The following is a 17,273-nucleotide window of genomic DNA, read 5'->3' on the forward strand; positions in this document are numbered from 1 at the left end:
TGTAATTTCTACATCACTGTCTATGTATAAATTACCATATCACCTTGTATATTAGTATTATATTATATATTACGACAATTGTTGGCACATCTATGTCTACATATGAACAACTTAGCATTTAAAACATCTGCTATGACATTTCAAGTAAGTGTTGTGTGGGGTTTGTTTGTGGGGAGTAGTGTTGAGAGAGATAGTCCTCCAACCTGCAGCTCCCCTTCCCACCAGCCCCCCGGGTTCTTCTTCCTGATGAGGATAAGCTGGCCGGGCGCCAGGGTGAGCTGCTCGGCCCCCGTGGCCGTGTATGGGGCGATGACCTGGGCTATCTCGGGCTTCTTCCCCAGGCTTCCCGTCTTCCCTGCGGGTCCCAGTCCCTAGAGGGAAGACAGAGAGCTCTGGTTTTACTGGGAGCACAGAGGTGTGTTAAACAAGGCATACAGTTCGTGAAACGTTAGCTAATGTTGGCCAACTAGCATACTCTTATTTGTTTTATGTTCAGTGTAAATGTTCGCTAATGTTAGGAGAGCGCTTTGGAACGCGTAAAGTATATTTTTCTATGTGTATGTATTAACACATGCAGCAAAATCATTTATTGTCCTACTGTTGTTTTATCTGTCTGAAAACTAAAAAAGAAAACTCAAATATTTGAATTTATTTTTAAAGGAGAGAGCTTTGGTTTTACTGGGAGAGCTGATCAGACAAACAGGACTGCATCGCAGAGTTTATGAATCGCCACACAACGATTTGACAAAGCGTGTGAGCGAGGAGTGTTTTCTAGGAGTTACCTCAGAGTCCTTGGGTTTGACGTAGTTGGAAGGGAATACCCCCGTCTTGCCCGAGACCACGCCCGTCCACCAGTCGCCCTCCTTCTTGGTGACCACTATGACGTCGCCCTGCTGGAAGGTCAGGTCGCCCTGCTCGTTGCTCTCGTAGGTGTACATGGCTATGTATTCTGGGAAACACAACATGTCTGAGCTACAGTGTCTGTTCATACACTTTTTTTGTTTTCCCACAGGATTTAATCTAAATGGGTAGAGTAACAGGAACATGCTGTGTTCCATGATAATCTCTGGTGTAAGTGTTCCGTTTTATTTTGTATGTATGGTGTGGAACATAGTCTGAGAGAAAGAGTATTTTAAAGCCGAGATCCACGATAGGTGAAACGGTGCCACTGGTTGCCCCAAGCGCATTTGTTATTGTTTTGCTTATCAAAAAGGACATGAGCATCCAGCGTCATGGTAAAAAAAAAACAATCGAAGTACATACTCTGCTGTTCTATCGCACGTGCAATGACGTCAGAGAAAACAACAACAGTGCTCATTGTTTGAAGTAATTTATTTGTTTTTGTAATATTGCAAACGGACGTGGCAGTTTCACCGCAAGGGATTCCAACTCTATACTGGGCTGTGTGTGTGTGTCTAGGTCCATCACCCACCTTCTCCTGGGTCCATGGTCTTGGTCGGGGACGGGGTGGGTCTCTTCATGGTGGGGGGGCTGTCGGACGAGCCAGACTCAATGCTGCACCAGAGAGAGGGCAAACATTCACTCAGAGAGCCAAGCCGCTGGCTAATATAACAACACACTCTAGATGGGGAGGGACTAAAGCCATACACAACAGAGAACTTAGCCATTGAAGTTTAAATAAAAAAGCATAATGATGTCACATGATTCCATGGCAGCCATGTTGCTCCCTCCTAGACAATATCAAGTTGGGATTTACTCTAAAGTTGGCTGAAGCCTGTGGTCCAGGGCTGCCCAACCCTCTTCCTGAAGATCTACCGTCTTGTAGTCCAACCCTAATTTAACATACCTGATTCTACTTATTAGTTGCTCAACAAGACCGTAACTAGCGGAATTAGGCATGCTAGTTTAGGGTTGGATTGAAAACCTACAGGACGCTAGATGTCGAGGAAGACTATTGAGCAGCCCTGCTGCATTTATCCTGCTCAACAGGTCACCCTCGCAAAAGCATCTTTCCTGGTTGATAAGGGTCGAATTAAAACACATGACTATAAATAATTATTTGGGTTAATAATAATACTCCAATAATAGTTAAATAAAAATATATTCTTGATAAATGTGACTATGGGGAGGGACAGTCCTCATTCTCCTCACCTCATGGACTTGCGTACGGGGCCAGAGATGAGCTTGACGTAGGACTTGGGGAACCAGCCCCGCTGGCCCTGCACCTCGCCGAACCACCACATGTCCTGCTGCTCCAGCACTGTGATCACGTCGCTCTTGTTGAAGTTGAGGTGGTTGTCCTTCTTGGCCCGCCACGGGTACAGAGCCTGGGCCTGCAAACCCTCCACCTTCTCCCCCTGAGAGAAGGGGGGAAACAGAGACAGAGAGAAAGAAATGGGGAGTGGGAGAGGAAGAGTGTGAGAAAGAGAAGGAAGAGATGTATTATAGAATCTCTATGTGCTGTTTATAAGTCCTGCTCTTCATTCACCTGACAGTACAACCACACTGCTTCAGGTAGAGTCAATATCTTCTCCTGCGAGGCCTAGGTGACATGTTCCTGTGCTCCTCAGTGTGGTCTAAACTGAGTGTTACAATCAAATGTATTATTTGATTATTTTACTATTATTTGACTGATATGTGTACTTTGTATTTAAATGTGCATTTTTGTATGTTGCAGGGCTCATTTGTAAAAGAGACCTGGGTCTCATTGTGACTCCCTGTTTAAATAAATAAATAAATATTCTAAAAACGGCTGTACCTGTCCCAGGACGGGAGATGGAGAGGAGCCAGTGAGGGTGGCGGGGGTGAAGGCAGAGCGCTGGCGCAGCTGGCCCCCGGGCCCGGCACTGGGAACAGAGAGAGACGGCTGGGTGGGCCAAGCGTCCCAGCCCTCCCCAGTCTCAGTCTTCTCCACAGTGCTGGTGGACGGCCATCTGAGCAGAGAGAGGAACACACAGTTTACCAACTCAAACTCGGGTTTCTCTTCAATTAATAACTTGGTGTATGTAAGACTATGACTGAAAAACACTTGTATTGCATTGTATTATATTGCATTATATTGTATTGAGTGCTGTGTGAGAGGAAGGGTTGGAGCTGTCACTCACGTGGTGCTGAAATCTGCCCAGTTACTTGATGCCGAGGAGGAGGAAGAGGCGGGACCAGGGCCAGGGCAGGGACCGGGGGCAGGGGGAGCGGTTGCTGGGGGAGGGGTTGCCAATGGCTGGCTGGGTGGCGTGGGTGTGTTTGAGGCGGAGGTGGGTGTGAGCCGTGAGGCCAGTTTGGGCGCGGCGCCCGTGGTGGCGGCACTGGCCCGCAGGCTCATGGGAACCTCGGATTCTGGGATCTTCTCGGCGTAGTTGGCAGGGAACCAGCCTGTCTTCCCCTTCAGCTCACCACCCAGCCAGCCTGGCTCACCTGTCTGGGACTCGTCCACCTGGGGGTTGAAGGTCAAAGGTCAGCTCACCATCATAGCACTACAGAGCCACCGAAGACTATAGAAATGACTAGAACGGATATTCTCATTCAAGTCATGCTGTGATGAGTGGACCGGGTGGGCGATAGAGTGTACCTTCTAGTAATTATATTTCTATGCCAATAACAACCCCAGTCCTCAGGGATCACACTATCCGTTGGACCTTTTCCTTTAACCAGATACAGGCTCATAGCTGACAGCAGGGTTAGGATCAATTCTATTTCAAATTAGGAACATGTACTGAAAAGCTTTGCTGAGAAGCAATGAGGAGATTCCTGAATTGACTGAGTTGCAATTGAATGGATCCCAACTGACTGACAGACAAGGCGAGTAGTCTGGACCAAGATACCGTCGAGCCAATACAGGATTATATTGATAAATCGTGGGAAAAATAAATTAAGAGCGGTTACAATAAATCCTGTGGACTGGGGTTGCCCAGCCATGTGTGGTTATTCCTTATTTAAAACATACGACAGAGTGGTTGGACCACTTTTGGAATGGATGTTCGCGATTCAAAAGACAAGTCGAACATCACCGCTTCCTTTCCAAGCATGCGGATGGTCATGAAGATAAGCTCAGAGGATAAAAATGACAGTGGATGTCTTTGGGACTGCTTTGTTGAAGGAGTGCTCACTCGGTGAAATGGGATCAAACGTGTCTGTATAAACGTCTCACTCTCTACAGTTTACAAGATGCTTTATCCAGTATATAACGTAGAGGCACGCTTGTATAGATGTATAATCATATGCCATTTGAGAACAAGTGTGTATCCTCCGAGTATACTGACCATATAATGGATATACAACCACAAACATGCAACAAACAGTTCAATTCTTTAAGTGCTTATGAAGAGATGACAGCAGATGAAATGGACACATGAGATGGACCAATGAGAGCAGGTGTTGGGATCACAGGTGAGCAGCTGATTGGACAGTGGACCTGCACTTACCCACTCCCCTTTCACCTTCAGGTAGAGTGAGCAAAGTTGGGAGAGAGTCAGGAGGCAAAAGTTAATACACACACGCACACACGCATGCATACACTCCTTCGTTCATATAGATGAATCACTTTACATAAACATCCATACACACACAAACGGTGCTTGGCAGAAGTAATTGACAGCTTTCCTCTCACCATCACAATGTCTCCGGGGGTGATGGTGATCTCATCGTGACTGCGGGCATCAAAGGGGTACAGCGCCCGGTAGAAGACCACCTTGACCTTGTCCTGGTTGAACCCAGTCACCGGGATCTTGTCTGCTGGGAGGAGACGAGGAAGGGGGAGAGGAACACAGGACAGGGTCACATCTTTCTCTCTCACACACGGAACCAGGCACATCCAAGCGTTCTTAGAACTCCTACAGTAGGACCTCTGAGATTTGAAGATGTTTGGAATGGATGTCATTCGGAAACACTGAAATACTCGTGACTACTTAAAAACTGCATCAAACTTGACAGAAAATATTCAGTTGTGTGAATTGAATCTACATGCATGTTCTAATCATTTATTCAGATACCTACAGTACACATTTTTGTTGTATGATTTAATTGTCCCAGATCGATATTGCTGGTCAGTTCAGAAATCAGAGGTTTTGTAAATGTTCTACTGTATGCATGCTCTTTCAAGGCTTTTTTGTAATACATTTTATTTTTGACACGTACCGCCCGTGGGCCATTGGCTCTGGTTCATGAGTTTCCCTGGTTCAGGCTGCTGCATGAAGAGCTGGTTGAGTTTGTCCTGCATGTCCTTCTTAGTGCGCCCCTCCTCCTCGCTCACGCGCTTCATCCAAGGCTGGGGGGGGGGGGGGGGCGCCTCCACCATGCCCTCATCCCGCCACGCCAGTCCCTCGTCAGTGGCAGACAACCTGGGGAGAGGAAAGGGGGTGTTAGAGGTAACCTCTGTAAACTGACTGGATCACAGTGATGGGGCTGCATCCACGTAGCCCATGCAGAGTGAGAGCACATAGGAGCAGCTCACTCACACATATGGTGTCCACACAGACAATCACACACACACACACACACACACACACACACACACACACACACACACACACACACACACACACACACACACACACACACACACACACACCTTCCGTCTGTGAGCTCGGCGGACTTGGCCCTCTCCTGGGCGATGGCGTGGATGTTGATTTCTCCCTCCAGGTGATCCTTCTGCTTCTGCCTCTGCTGCTTGCTGTGGATCTCTCGGAGCTCCTGCAAGGCAGCATGGGATAGAGGAGGACCGGTGAGGGGGAAGTGTGGGCGGGATCGCCGGGACTCAACACAACACTCACATCACAGTGAAGCGTCGCCCATTTTGTGCCCTGTAAGCGCCATTATTACCTGATGGAAAGTCTGTGTTTAGTCTACTGCTTCCCTCCATTTAATTGCATCTCTGTGTTTTCTCCAATTAAATGCTGGGCTACTACTACTGAAATGTAGGTTTGGTTGGATTTTTGGGGAGGACACACTTGCACAAAATATGGCCACCGCCAGTGCGTTCATTGGACAGCTCTCGGAGTCTGGGGAGCGCTGCACATGAACCACTGAGGGAGGGTTAAACGAGCCCTGGGTTACTATGGAAACACGGACACCACTGGAACTGGAAGATTGTAGTGTTTCAGTGCTCCGGGGTAAAGTTTCCCTTGGGTACAGATCTAGGATCAGCTTAATCTCCCCCAATCCTAATCTTACCCTAGTAGGGTTAAAACTGACCTAAGATCACCGTCTAGTGGCAACTTTGCTCTGCTCCGGTTTGAGCACCAAATGGAAACACTACTGGTTAAAGCCAAGTGGTACCAACCAATCACAGAGATCATTCATGGTTCTGGGAGAAATCTGAGCCAAACTATGATTCTCAAAAGCACAGACTAATATGGGGTTTGGTCAAAAGAGTTGAATGGGAAATTCACAAAGATCGTAGGTAGACGTAATTCAAACCCATCTTCTCTAAAGGGTTTAGAAAGTCTTAATATACAGTCTGAGCAGGGAATTAAGTTCTGAGGACTTGATTTTCCTGAAGGAATTACTATCAATATCAATCAGTCTTAGATTAGATGAAAATCCAATTTAAATTCTATCTTCATTGAGCAGAGGAATAATTTAATGTCCATATCTGATACGAGGAATAGATATCCGACATGTATTCAGATCACACATTAAGGCCAAACGAGCTTGAGAACTTTTTGTCCTGACCACTACTATGGCCCATTTGGACAGAGTGACTGCTGGGTAATGTAGTCCGGTGTTAGAGAGCACACTGCACACACACACCACAGCCCTCAGTTAACCAGGCTCATAGGTTAAGATTGTGATGAACCATGCATTGTGAAACACTATGCAACCAAGGGCTTCACCCCCATATGTTTAGTTGGCGTGTCATCAACACATGGGGCTGGAGAGAGTGATGTACATTCAAGAAAGCTAGATTCGTTTAGTACTCGGTTAAAATGGTGAGATGCACGATTGACTGAGAACCTGTGAAGATTTCTTTAAATAGTCTCACAATAACTTGAGGATAATTTTCATATTGCCTCAATCTATTGATAAATGACATAACCCTGAACATTACCTTGTTCTATACTTCTTTACCGTACCAAGTATTCAAATTAGCCTATGTCTGTATGGATTTGATCTCCCAAAATAGTAGGCCCTACACCTCAGTTCACTATTAAATAAATACATCACTAACGCTAGTGGCCACTCACCCAGTAGAAGGACTGTACAGCCGCAAAGCGTCGGTCGAGTGTGCTGTTATTAATCTTGTCCTCCTGCCATGTAATTAAACAAAGGCATTTAATTTCTTTCCAATAAGACAGAGCCTTAGGAGTCTTTTGGGATGTTTTTGTGCTTTCTACAGATGTTTACCAATGCAACAAAAGTTGGTCTTAAAAGTTTTTGGGGATACCAAAGAGGTAAATGTTGTCCTCTCACCGTAACCAAACTACAAAGCCTGACAACATAAAGCTCAAGTGCTCACGGAGCTGAAAAATATAACATTGTCATTGATTCAATTTAATAAAATTAAATAGCCAAACAACCAGGTTCATGCACATGGTGGCTAACAACATTGACCAGAGCTGTGTCCCAGTATACACTTGCATACTACCTAGTGTGACCCAGGTGACTTTGGTCTTGGCAATGCATACTAAATAGTATGCGACTGTTTTTATTGGGCCCTAGTCTAGAGGGTTTAGGAGGCAATGAGAGAGATATATTCCAGCACCACCCAGAGGACAGATAAAGGAGGGAAGCGGCTGGCTTTTATTAACTCGCTGCAGGGCTACCGAGGCTAAAGCTAAAGACGCTCAAGCGGAAGGGCAGCATGGGTTGCTTTGACCAGCCCTTCATAAGGAAGCGGAGGAGTGGTAAAGGGGTTGGGGCGGGGGAGCGCGGGGAGAAGGGCGTGGAGGAAGAGGGGGAGGCAGTAGGGACACCTGCAGGTAGACATCTATACGCTGCAAACAGGCCAGGACGGCCGACAGACAGTCCAGCAGCGTCTGGTCCACCGAGTCCCCCTCGGACTGAAAAGAGACACATAGGGACCCCAAGGTCAAGGGTCAGATAGAACAGCAGCAGTGCCACCAAGGTCAACAACAAGGTCGTGTTCATTAGGCACCAAACAGAAAGAAACAGACTGAAAAAGGGAGAGACTACTTGCCCAATAAGAAAAGCACATTTTTGTTTCCATTGCGTTGTGCTTAATGAACACGACCCAGGTACACATCCAGATCAGACTCAACCCCTAGCCCTGACCTGGCGCCTTGAGTTAGGTGGCCCAACAGCCCCATGTGGCTGTGTCCGACGTCAAACCATAGCAACCCACATACAGCTTAACCATATATTGATTCCCCAGGTTGAGCCCCCAGGATGTTGTGGGGAAGAGGGCCACACTGCCCGGAAGCAGCACAGCCTACCACAGACAGACACGTGGTGAGCCTAATATACCCATCACACTACTGAGCCCAGCGGAGCCGACCCGCATCCACCACAGTTGCTGGAACCGTGCTTTGAAAGGACAATGTAAAATTGAGCCAGTCTTGCACAGTTCCGGTTGGCCCTGTAGTGTGACATGGGTCAAACTTTCTTCATCAGTTAGTAAGGCAACTTCCTTCTTTAGCATTGGGTTTCAAATATGCTTAGTAACAACAACAGCAGCAGCACATGGAGTTATTCTGGTTGGTTATTATTCTCCAGAAGGGTGCACTACCATAGAATGTCCTGCGGGGGGCAGCAGTGCTGGCGAGTGGACTACCTGTCGCCCCCTCTGCTCCTCCAGCAGCAGCTCCAGACGGAGGCCCTCTATCCGGGCAGTGTGGCCCTGATAGAACGCAGCCAGAGACTGGATGGGGAGGCGAGGGCGTGGGCAGAGTTCAAAGAGCACGGGGCAAAGGTCAGCCATACAGACCAGACGGGGGTGGCAGGGTGGAAGGCGGGCGGGGCGACAGAGTGAGCAACAGTCAGATACAGTGAGAGAACAAGTGTAAACCCCCACATTTTCCCCTAGATACAGACCTAGGATCAGCTCCCCTTCCCCCAATCCAAAACTGACCCAAGATCAATGTCTACAGACAATTTCACCCTACTCCACTACAGTGTACTCTGCATGTAGTGATCAAATTAACACATGGCAATTTGATCACTATAACATTTCTATGACCGCATTCACTATAAGCGGAATGCACTGTACTGTATATCTGAAATTCTGGGGCCCTGATGTGGTATGTGGAGCAATTAAAAAGGTTTTCGTTGAAAAGAAAGGACTGAAGTATTGAGATCACATTGAAATTAAAAGGGGGATCATCAGACCCACAAATCATCAAGCCCTCTGACAGTCTTGGCGCCCCAACACACAAACACAACACGAAGAGATGCAAAGGTATCGTTAGGCAGAAAGAAAGTACTGGAAGTCAGTGTTTTAAAATGGTCCACTGTCAACTGTTAAACTGAGAATTTGGGGCAAATCCTAACTTCCATTTATTAAATCAGATTTTCATTTAGTCTCTTATTGAAATCAGTGCATGGTGAAAATTCGACTTATGTCGTAGTTAGGATTCACCCCTATGAGAAGAACTGTACTAATCTGTTGTTGGTCACCTGTCTGTGCTCTGTGGGATAGGTCTGTCCACTGGGAACAGGAGATAGGGACAGGGCACACCAACCCTGTTCCTGGAGAGCTACCGTCCCGTAGGTTAACTCCAACCCTAATCTTGAGCACCAGATTCTAATAATTAGCTGGTTGATAAGCTGAATCAGGCTAGTCACAACTGGGGTTAGAGTGAAAACCTACAGGAGGATAGCTCTCCAGGAACAGGGTTGGAGAGCCCAGGGCCGGGTTTCCCGATAGATTTTGAACTTAAGCTTCCAAGTGTTTTAACAAGGCATCGTTCCTATAACGGCCTAAGATGTCACATGATTTTCCCAAAACACCACGAAGAGAATGTTCACAAGTATGTCGTTGGTACTGATACTGTTCTCGGATCAGCTTTAGCCTTTCAAATCTTATTTTAGCATTAGAATTATTCCACAATACTGACAACAGATCTGCACCTAGAGAGATATCATCACCTACAGTGGGGAGACCAAGTATTTGATACACTGCCGATTTTGCAGGTTTTCCTACTTACAAAGCATGTAGAGGTCTGTAATTTTATATCATAGGTACACTTCAACTGTGAGAGACGGAATCTAAAACAAAAATCCAGAAAATCATATTGTATGATTTTTAAGTAATTCATTAGCATTTTTTTGCATGACATAAGTATTTGATCACCTACCAACCAGTAAGAATTCTTTCTCTCACAGTCCTCTCCAGTCATTACCTGTATTAACTGCACCTGTTTGAACTCGTTACCTGTATAAAAGACACCTGTCCACACACTCAATCGAATAGACTCCAACCTCTCCACAATTGCCAAGACCAGAGAGCTGTGTAAGGACATCAAGGATAAAATTGTAGACCTGCACAAGGCTGGGATGGGCTACAGGACAATAGGCTTGGTGAGAAGGCAACTGTTGGAGCAATTATTAGAAAATGGAAGATGGTCAAGATGACGGTCAATCACCCTCGGTCTGGGGCTCCATGCAAGATCTCCCCCCGTGGGGCATCAATGATCATGAGGAAGGTGAGGGATCAGCCCAGAACTACACGGCAGAACCTGGCCAATGACCTGAAGAGAGCTGGGACCACAGTCTCAAAGAAAACCATTAGTAACACACAACGCCGTCATGGATTAAAATCCTGCAGCGCACGCAAGGTTCCCCTGCTCAAGCCAGCGCATGTCCAGGCCCATGCCAATGACCATCTGGATGATCCAGAGGAGGAATGGGAGAAGGTCATGTGGTCTGATGAGACAAATATATAGCTTTTTGGTCTAAACTCCACTCGCCGTGTTTGGAGGAAGAAGAAGGATGAGTACAACCCCAAGAACACCATCCCAACCGTGAAGCATGGAGGTGGAAACATCATTCTTTAGGGATGCTTTTCTGCAAAGGGGACAGGACGACTGCACCGTATTGAGGGGAGGATGGATGGGGCCATGTATCGCGAGATCTTGGCCAACAACCTCCTTCCCTCAGTAAGAGCATTGAAGATGGGTCGTGGCTGGGTCTTCCAGCATGACAACGACCCGAAACACACAGCCAGGGCAACTAAGGAGTGGCTCCGTAAGAAGCATCTCAAGGTCCTGGAGTGGCCTAGCCAGTCTCCAGACCTGAACCCAATAGAAAATCTTTGGAGGGAGCTGAAAGTCTGTATTGCCTAGCGACAGCCCCTAAACCTGAAGTATCTGGAGAAGGTCTGTATGGAGGAGTGGGCCAAAATCCCTGCTGCAGTGTATGCAAACCTGGTCAAGAACTACAGGAAACGTATGATCTCTGTAATTGCAAACAAAGGTTTCTGTACCAAATATTAAGTTCTGCTTTTCTGATGTATCAAATACTTATGTCATGCAATAAAATGCAAATTAATTACTTAAAAATCATAGTGTGATTTTCTGGATTTTTGTTTTAGATTCCATCTCTCACAGTTGAAGTGTACCTATGATAAAAATTACAGACCTCTACATGCTTTGTCAGTAGGAAAACCTGCAAAATTGGCAGTGTATCAAATACTTGTTCTCCCCACTGTATATGGCTGCAAATATTGAGGCGGTTTATTCTAATGCCAACCCTATAACACATTAATCACAGATTTGGAACATCATTGCGCACGTGTTGTTACACAGTATGAAATATATTGAGACAAAAATTAGACGGTAGCATTGCAAAAATAGAACTCGTTGATTGAACATGAAATTGATTTCAACAGCTTATGATTAAACTACAGGCTATACGCCTATAACTGTATCTTCTTTTAATGCAGTCATCTCAGTGTGCATTCAAAGCATTTTTATCCTTCCCTTGTTTGTAACAATAGCAAAAATATTGACAACTTTCTATTGGTAGTAAACTTCCCTCTGAAGTTAGCTGCGGCTACAGAGACACAGATCAAAATCTTGATTCCATGTGTACTGGAGATATTGTGTGTATAAAGTGACAAAGGGTAAATCAAACATCTAATGACGCACTGTGCTGTTCTATGAGTGGTCTGGGGCAGTCGGTAAATAACGAGCATTTTCAAGTGAAACTTTACTAACAGCGGTTTTGAGAAACAGCTCAGAGATTTAACGATGCTCCTACAAAGGTTCTAACGATTGATCTTAGCCTTAAAAAAAACGGGCCCTCGTCTTTAACCTAGTAAGATGAGTTGGTTAGGGAGTAGTAGTACCGTGAGCTGGGTGTTGAAGGCGTCTATCTCCAGCAGCTTGGAGCGGGTCTCTCTCTCCACGGTGTCTAGCTGTTCTCTCAGCTGCTGCCGACTAGACTCCTTGATCTCCACCGCCTTCTGCAGCGACGACAGGGAGTCTCCTGGACAAGGACGGGGTTGTATGTATTAGTGCCCAGCCAAGCAATATTTTTTTGCTGCAGAAAACTAAAACAAGCATTCATTATTGGAACCAAGCGAATATGACCCAAAGAGCAAGCGCCGTATCGGTTATCATAACCTGCGTGGTTCGAGCCCTGAATGCTGACTGGCTGAAAGCTGTGGTATATCAGACCGTTCTAATTACATCGGTAACCAGTTTATAACAGCAATAAGGCACATAGGGAGTATGTGATATGTGGCCTATTTACCACGGCTAAATGGCTGTCTCCAGGCACTCCGCGCTGTGTTTTGCATATGGACTTAGCTGTGTTATATTGCCCATATACCACACCTCCTCGGGCCTTATTGCTTAAGTATAGTATGGCAGTCAGTCTTACCCTTAGTTTTGTTTGCAGGTGGGGTACAAAGGCCCCCAGATTGTCAATTAAAACTAATAGGCCAGATTATTTTATATGGCGCTAGGTGGGGAGCAGTTCCACACGTGTACTACAGCAGGGGAAACACTGTAATACAAGTTATAAGTCAGTCCAATGTGGCCTACTCATGTACAGTATGATAGCATAGCTAGGACTAACTAGCAATCAAGCTCAAGCTAACTACTCATTTATGACAAGTACGTGGGGGAATAAAACAATGCATTTACGGGGGAATTATTGTACGGACTTAGCAGAGAATTCACAAGTCATCTATAATAGCAAAATATATAGTACACAGTCTGAGTCCCAAATGGCACCCTATTCCCTAAAGATGTGCGGAGCTGAGGTAATGAAGCAGTACTTACTGTGCAGGCTGTTCTGTTGAACCTGTTTGAGTTGTTCGTTTAGACACTGTTTGTCAGGGATTAGCCTGCCAAGCCACTGCTGAGAGTCCTGGGGACGACACACAAAGCAACGGCAAGTCTTAGGTAAACTGCAAATGTTTAAACATTAAAACGAATTTGGGATCCTTAACGTTAAGAAAAATCCCTAACCGAAAAACTAAATGTTTTTTTGTCCCCGCCCACTTAATTAAAATCTCAGTGCCATTATCACAAAACGTACTATTTTGTGTGTTATAGCCAATAGGCTATAAAGGCATGGGAAAGTTGTGTAATTCAAATAAAACTAGAGAGGCAGAGGCAAACTTTAGGCTACTTCGGTGAATTTGCAAGGTAAGACATTGCAAGATGCAGATGACAAAAACATATGAGCAGGTTTCTGCCTACCCCACCTCTCCCTCTGTCTCGCTCTACCTCGTGCTGGCCTGCCAGCTCTGTCTCTTTGCTAATGATGCAAGTGTGGGTTCAGTCTTTGGTCTGTTGCATATAGAATATCCTAGCCTATTCATGGCACCAAATTTGCCGGGATACAGATTGCCTCATAATATGAAATTACAGTAGGCTACCGGTAGCCTTTATCGATTACCCTTTTCAGACATAATGGAATGTGGCCCCTTGAAAGCGCCTCGGCTACGGCATGTCTGTCTGGGTAGGCTACACTACGGATTTTTAAATGCAGACGCTAAACCTTCTCTGGAGATATTAACCGGTATTTTTAGTTGTGTGTAAATGAATGAGGCTTCTGAAGCAGGACTAACGTCCATCACTAGGCAACCAGAACTGTTGATCTGCAGCTCAAGATGATTTGATTAACCTATCCTAAAAAAGTGACCTAACAAGACATTTAGTAGAAATTTAACATCTAGCTACCATACCATAAAAAAACAACACAGCAGCACATCAATCAGCAACGTTTATCATTGCTAGGGGGGGGGAAAATGCAGAACATTTTACGCCGAAGCAGAATTTGATTTTTTTATTTTATTGTCCGCTATCGATATGTTACTGTAGCTGCGTTCTGTCTGTAAAGGGTTGTGGTAGATAAAACTTCATTGCCCCGCCCTAGCGGTCATACATGCGTAACAGGACCATTATTCTGCATTGTAAACTGACGTGGAATCTTCTGATTTTTTTTGTTATCGTTTTAACAGAAAACCGATAAAAGCATGGTCATTTAAACGTTAAGAAAAATTGTCAATTTGTCACACCAAATCTGTATAGGGTTTGGGTGGAAGATATGCACCTGAGGCTTCACTGTGTGTGTGTGTGTGTGTGTGTGTGTGTGTGTGTGTGTGTGTCAGGGTTTCCATTAGGAAAATGTGGGACCGGACATTTGACTGGCAGCATTTTAAATTCAACAGACATTTGAGAAATTTACCAGCCATATGCATTGGGTGTGTAACATCATTAGGGCATCCACCTACGGTGCTCAATATGACAGAAATCACATTTAGATTATGGTAACTCCTATTAAGAGAACATGCAACAGTGCGCATTGGACTTGTCTGTAAAAATGATGCAAACTTAGAATAACTGTCACATTTACTTTTCCTGAGCCAACAAGACGAGATACGAACAGCAAATCACTAGCCTTGGCAAATCCAATATCCCCCATAGTAGAAAAGTTTACCTCTTCTATTGGTCAGCTTGTCGTTCTGTGTGAGAAAGAAAAAGCCTTTCCAAAACAGACTCTGGGACAGTTGTGGGATGATTGATCCCAAATTCATACCATCAGTAGGCCTAGGCTACAAATACAGTGCCTTCAGAAAGTATTCAGACCCTTTGACTTTTCAACATGTTACGTCACAGCCGTATTCTAAAATTGATTTTAAAAGTTTCAATTTTTGCCAATTTATTACAGATAAATACAAATACCACATTTACATAAGTATTCAGACCCTTCACTCAGTACTTTGTTGAAGCACCTTTGGCAGCGATTACAGCAGAGTCTTCTTGGGTATGACGCTACAAGCTTGGCACACCTGTATTTGGGAAGTTTCTCCCATTCTTCTCTGTAGATCCTCTCAAGCTCTGTCAGGTTGGATGGGGAGCGTCGCTGCTATTTTCAGGTCTCTCCAGAGATGTTTGATGGGTTTCAACTCCGGGCTCTGGCTGGGGAACTCAAGGACATTCAAAGACTTGTCCCAAAGCCACTACTGCATTGTCTTGGCTGTGTGCTTAGGGTCATTGTCCTGTCAGAAGGTGAACCTTCGCCCCAGTCTGACATCCTGAGCGGTCTGGAGCATGTTTTCATCAAGGATCTCTCTGTACTTTGCTCCGTTCATCATTCCCTCAATCCTGACTAGTCTCCCAGTCCCTGCCGCTGAAAAACATCCCCACAGAATGGTGGCAGGTTTCGTCCAGATGTGACGCTTGGCATTCAGGCCAAAGAGTTCAATTTTGGTTTCATAAGGCCAGAGAATCTTGTTTCTCGTGGTCTGAGAGTCTTTAGGTGCCATTTGATAAACTCCAAGCGGGCTGTCATGTGCCTTTTACTGAGGAATGGCTTCCGTTTGGCTGCTCAACCATAAAAAGGCCTGATTGGTGGAGCGCTGCAGAGATGGTTGTCCTTCTGGAAGCTTCTCCCATCTACACATAGTGACCATTGGGTTCTTGGTCACCTCCCTGACCAAGGCCCTTCTCCCCTGATTGCTCAGTTTGGCTGGGCGGCCTGCTCTAGGATGAGTCTTGGCGGTTCCAAACTTATTCCATTTAAGAATGGAGGCCACTGTGTTCTTGGGGATCTTTTTTGCTACCCTTCCCCAGATCTGTGCCTCGACACAATCCTGTCTCGGAGCTCTACGGACAATTCCTTGGACATCATGGCTTGGATTTTGCTCTGACATTCATTGTCAACTGTTGGACCTTATATAGATAGGTGCACGGCTCTCCAAATCATGTCCAAATCAAATGAATTTACCACCGGTGGACTCCAATCAAGTTGTAGAAACATCAAGAATGATCAATTGAAACAGGATGCACCTGAGCTCAATTTCGAGTCTCATGGGAAAGGTTTTGAATACTTATGTAAATAAGGTATTTCTGTTTTAGATTTTTTATAAATTTGCTAACATTTCTAAAAATCTGTTTTTGCCTTGTCATTATGGAGTATTGTGTGGAGATTGAGGATTTGTTTTATTTAATCCATTTTAGAATAAGGCTGTAACGTAACAAAATGTGGGAAAGGTCAAGGGGCCTGAATACTTTCCGAAGGCACTGTATATACAGTACCGGTCAAAAGTTGACACACCTACTCATTCAAGGGTTTTTTAAACTATTTTCTACATTGTAGAATAATAGTGAAGACATCAAAACTATGAAATAACACATGAAATCGTGTAGTAACCAAAAAAAAAAAGTTAACAAATCAAAAAATATTTTAGATTCTTCAAAGCCTTTATGACAGCTTTGCACCCTTATTGGGACAGTGAAGCATTTTCTCTTCTTTTGGCTCTATAATAATAATGCACAGTGTCATTTTGGGGAATTATATACATTTTTTACATTAATATGGATGCTACCATGACTACGGATAATCCTGAATGAATCGTGAATAAGTTGAATGAATCATGAAAAAGTTATACGCCTAAATATCATACCCCACCAAAAATGCTAACATCACCTGTTATTGTAATGGCATGTCTTGGGGGTATGATATTTGTGCGTCTAACTTTCTTGCTTATCATTACTCATGATTATCTGTAATCATGGTAGCATCCACATTAAATGTAGAAGTGTTTAGAAACATGTCCTGTTCTTATTTACAATAAAAGTGACTCCAAATTTACACAACACATTATTTACAATAAATTTCTATTGGGCACAAAATAATCTGAAACGCAACCAAAACAAACAGAAAATGCATACAACAAATTTGTTGAGTCACAAGCTTGATGTAGTCATTGCGTGCTATGAATATGGGACCAAATACTTAAATTTCGACTACTTTAATATACAGTTGAAGTTGGAAGTTTACATACACCTACATTTAAACTCAGTTTTTCACAATTCCTGACATTTAATCCTAGTAAAAATTCCCTGTTTTTGGTCAGTAAGGATCACCACTTTATTTTAAGAATGTGAAATGTCAGAATA

At 44.7% G+C, this 17,273-nt stretch overlaps 1 protein-coding gene across 6 annotated transcripts in view; it reads right to left on the minus strand.

The window, feature by feature from the left end:
* Window positions 1-17,273, minus strand: part of LOC129859531 (intersectin-1-like) — a 60,637-nt gene that overhangs the window by 15,486 nt on the left and 27,878 nt on the right. For 4 of the 6 annotated variants that reach the window (XM_055929399.1, XM_055929397.1, XM_055929395.1 and 1 more), the window contains exons 15-26: window positions 13,143-13,230; window positions 12,203-12,342; window positions 5,528-5,649; window positions 5,095-5,297; window positions 4,568-4,692; window positions 4,383-4,397; window positions 3,066-3,394; window positions 2,720-2,894; window positions 2,113-2,318; window positions 1,433-1,515; window positions 783-949; window positions 204-371 (exon numbers count right to left, since the gene is read on the minus strand). In XM_055929399.1, coding sequence (XP_055785374.1) covers window positions 204-371; window positions 783-949; window positions 1,433-1,515; window positions 2,113-2,318; window positions 2,720-2,894; window positions 3,066-3,394; window positions 4,383-4,397; window positions 4,568-4,692; window positions 5,095-5,297; window positions 5,528-5,649; window positions 12,203-12,342; window positions 13,143-13,230 — 1,821 coding nt within the window. The remainder of the gene's footprint in view (window positions 1-203; window positions 372-782; window positions 950-1,432; window positions 1,516-2,112; window positions 2,319-2,719; window positions 2,895-3,065; window positions 3,395-4,382; window positions 4,398-4,567; window positions 4,693-5,094; window positions 5,298-5,527; window positions 5,650-12,202; window positions 12,343-13,142; window positions 13,231-17,273) is intronic. The other 2 variants (XM_055929396.1, XM_055929398.1) reach the window with 2 other exon arrangements.

The sequence above is a fragment of the Salvelinus fontinalis genome, chromosome 7 (assembly GCF_029448725.1).
Source record: "Salvelinus fontinalis isolate EN_2023a chromosome 7, ASM2944872v1, whole genome shotgun sequence".
In the NCBI taxonomy this organism is placed as follows: domain Eukaryota; kingdom Metazoa; phylum Chordata; class Actinopteri; order Salmoniformes; family Salmonidae; genus Salvelinus; species Salvelinus fontinalis.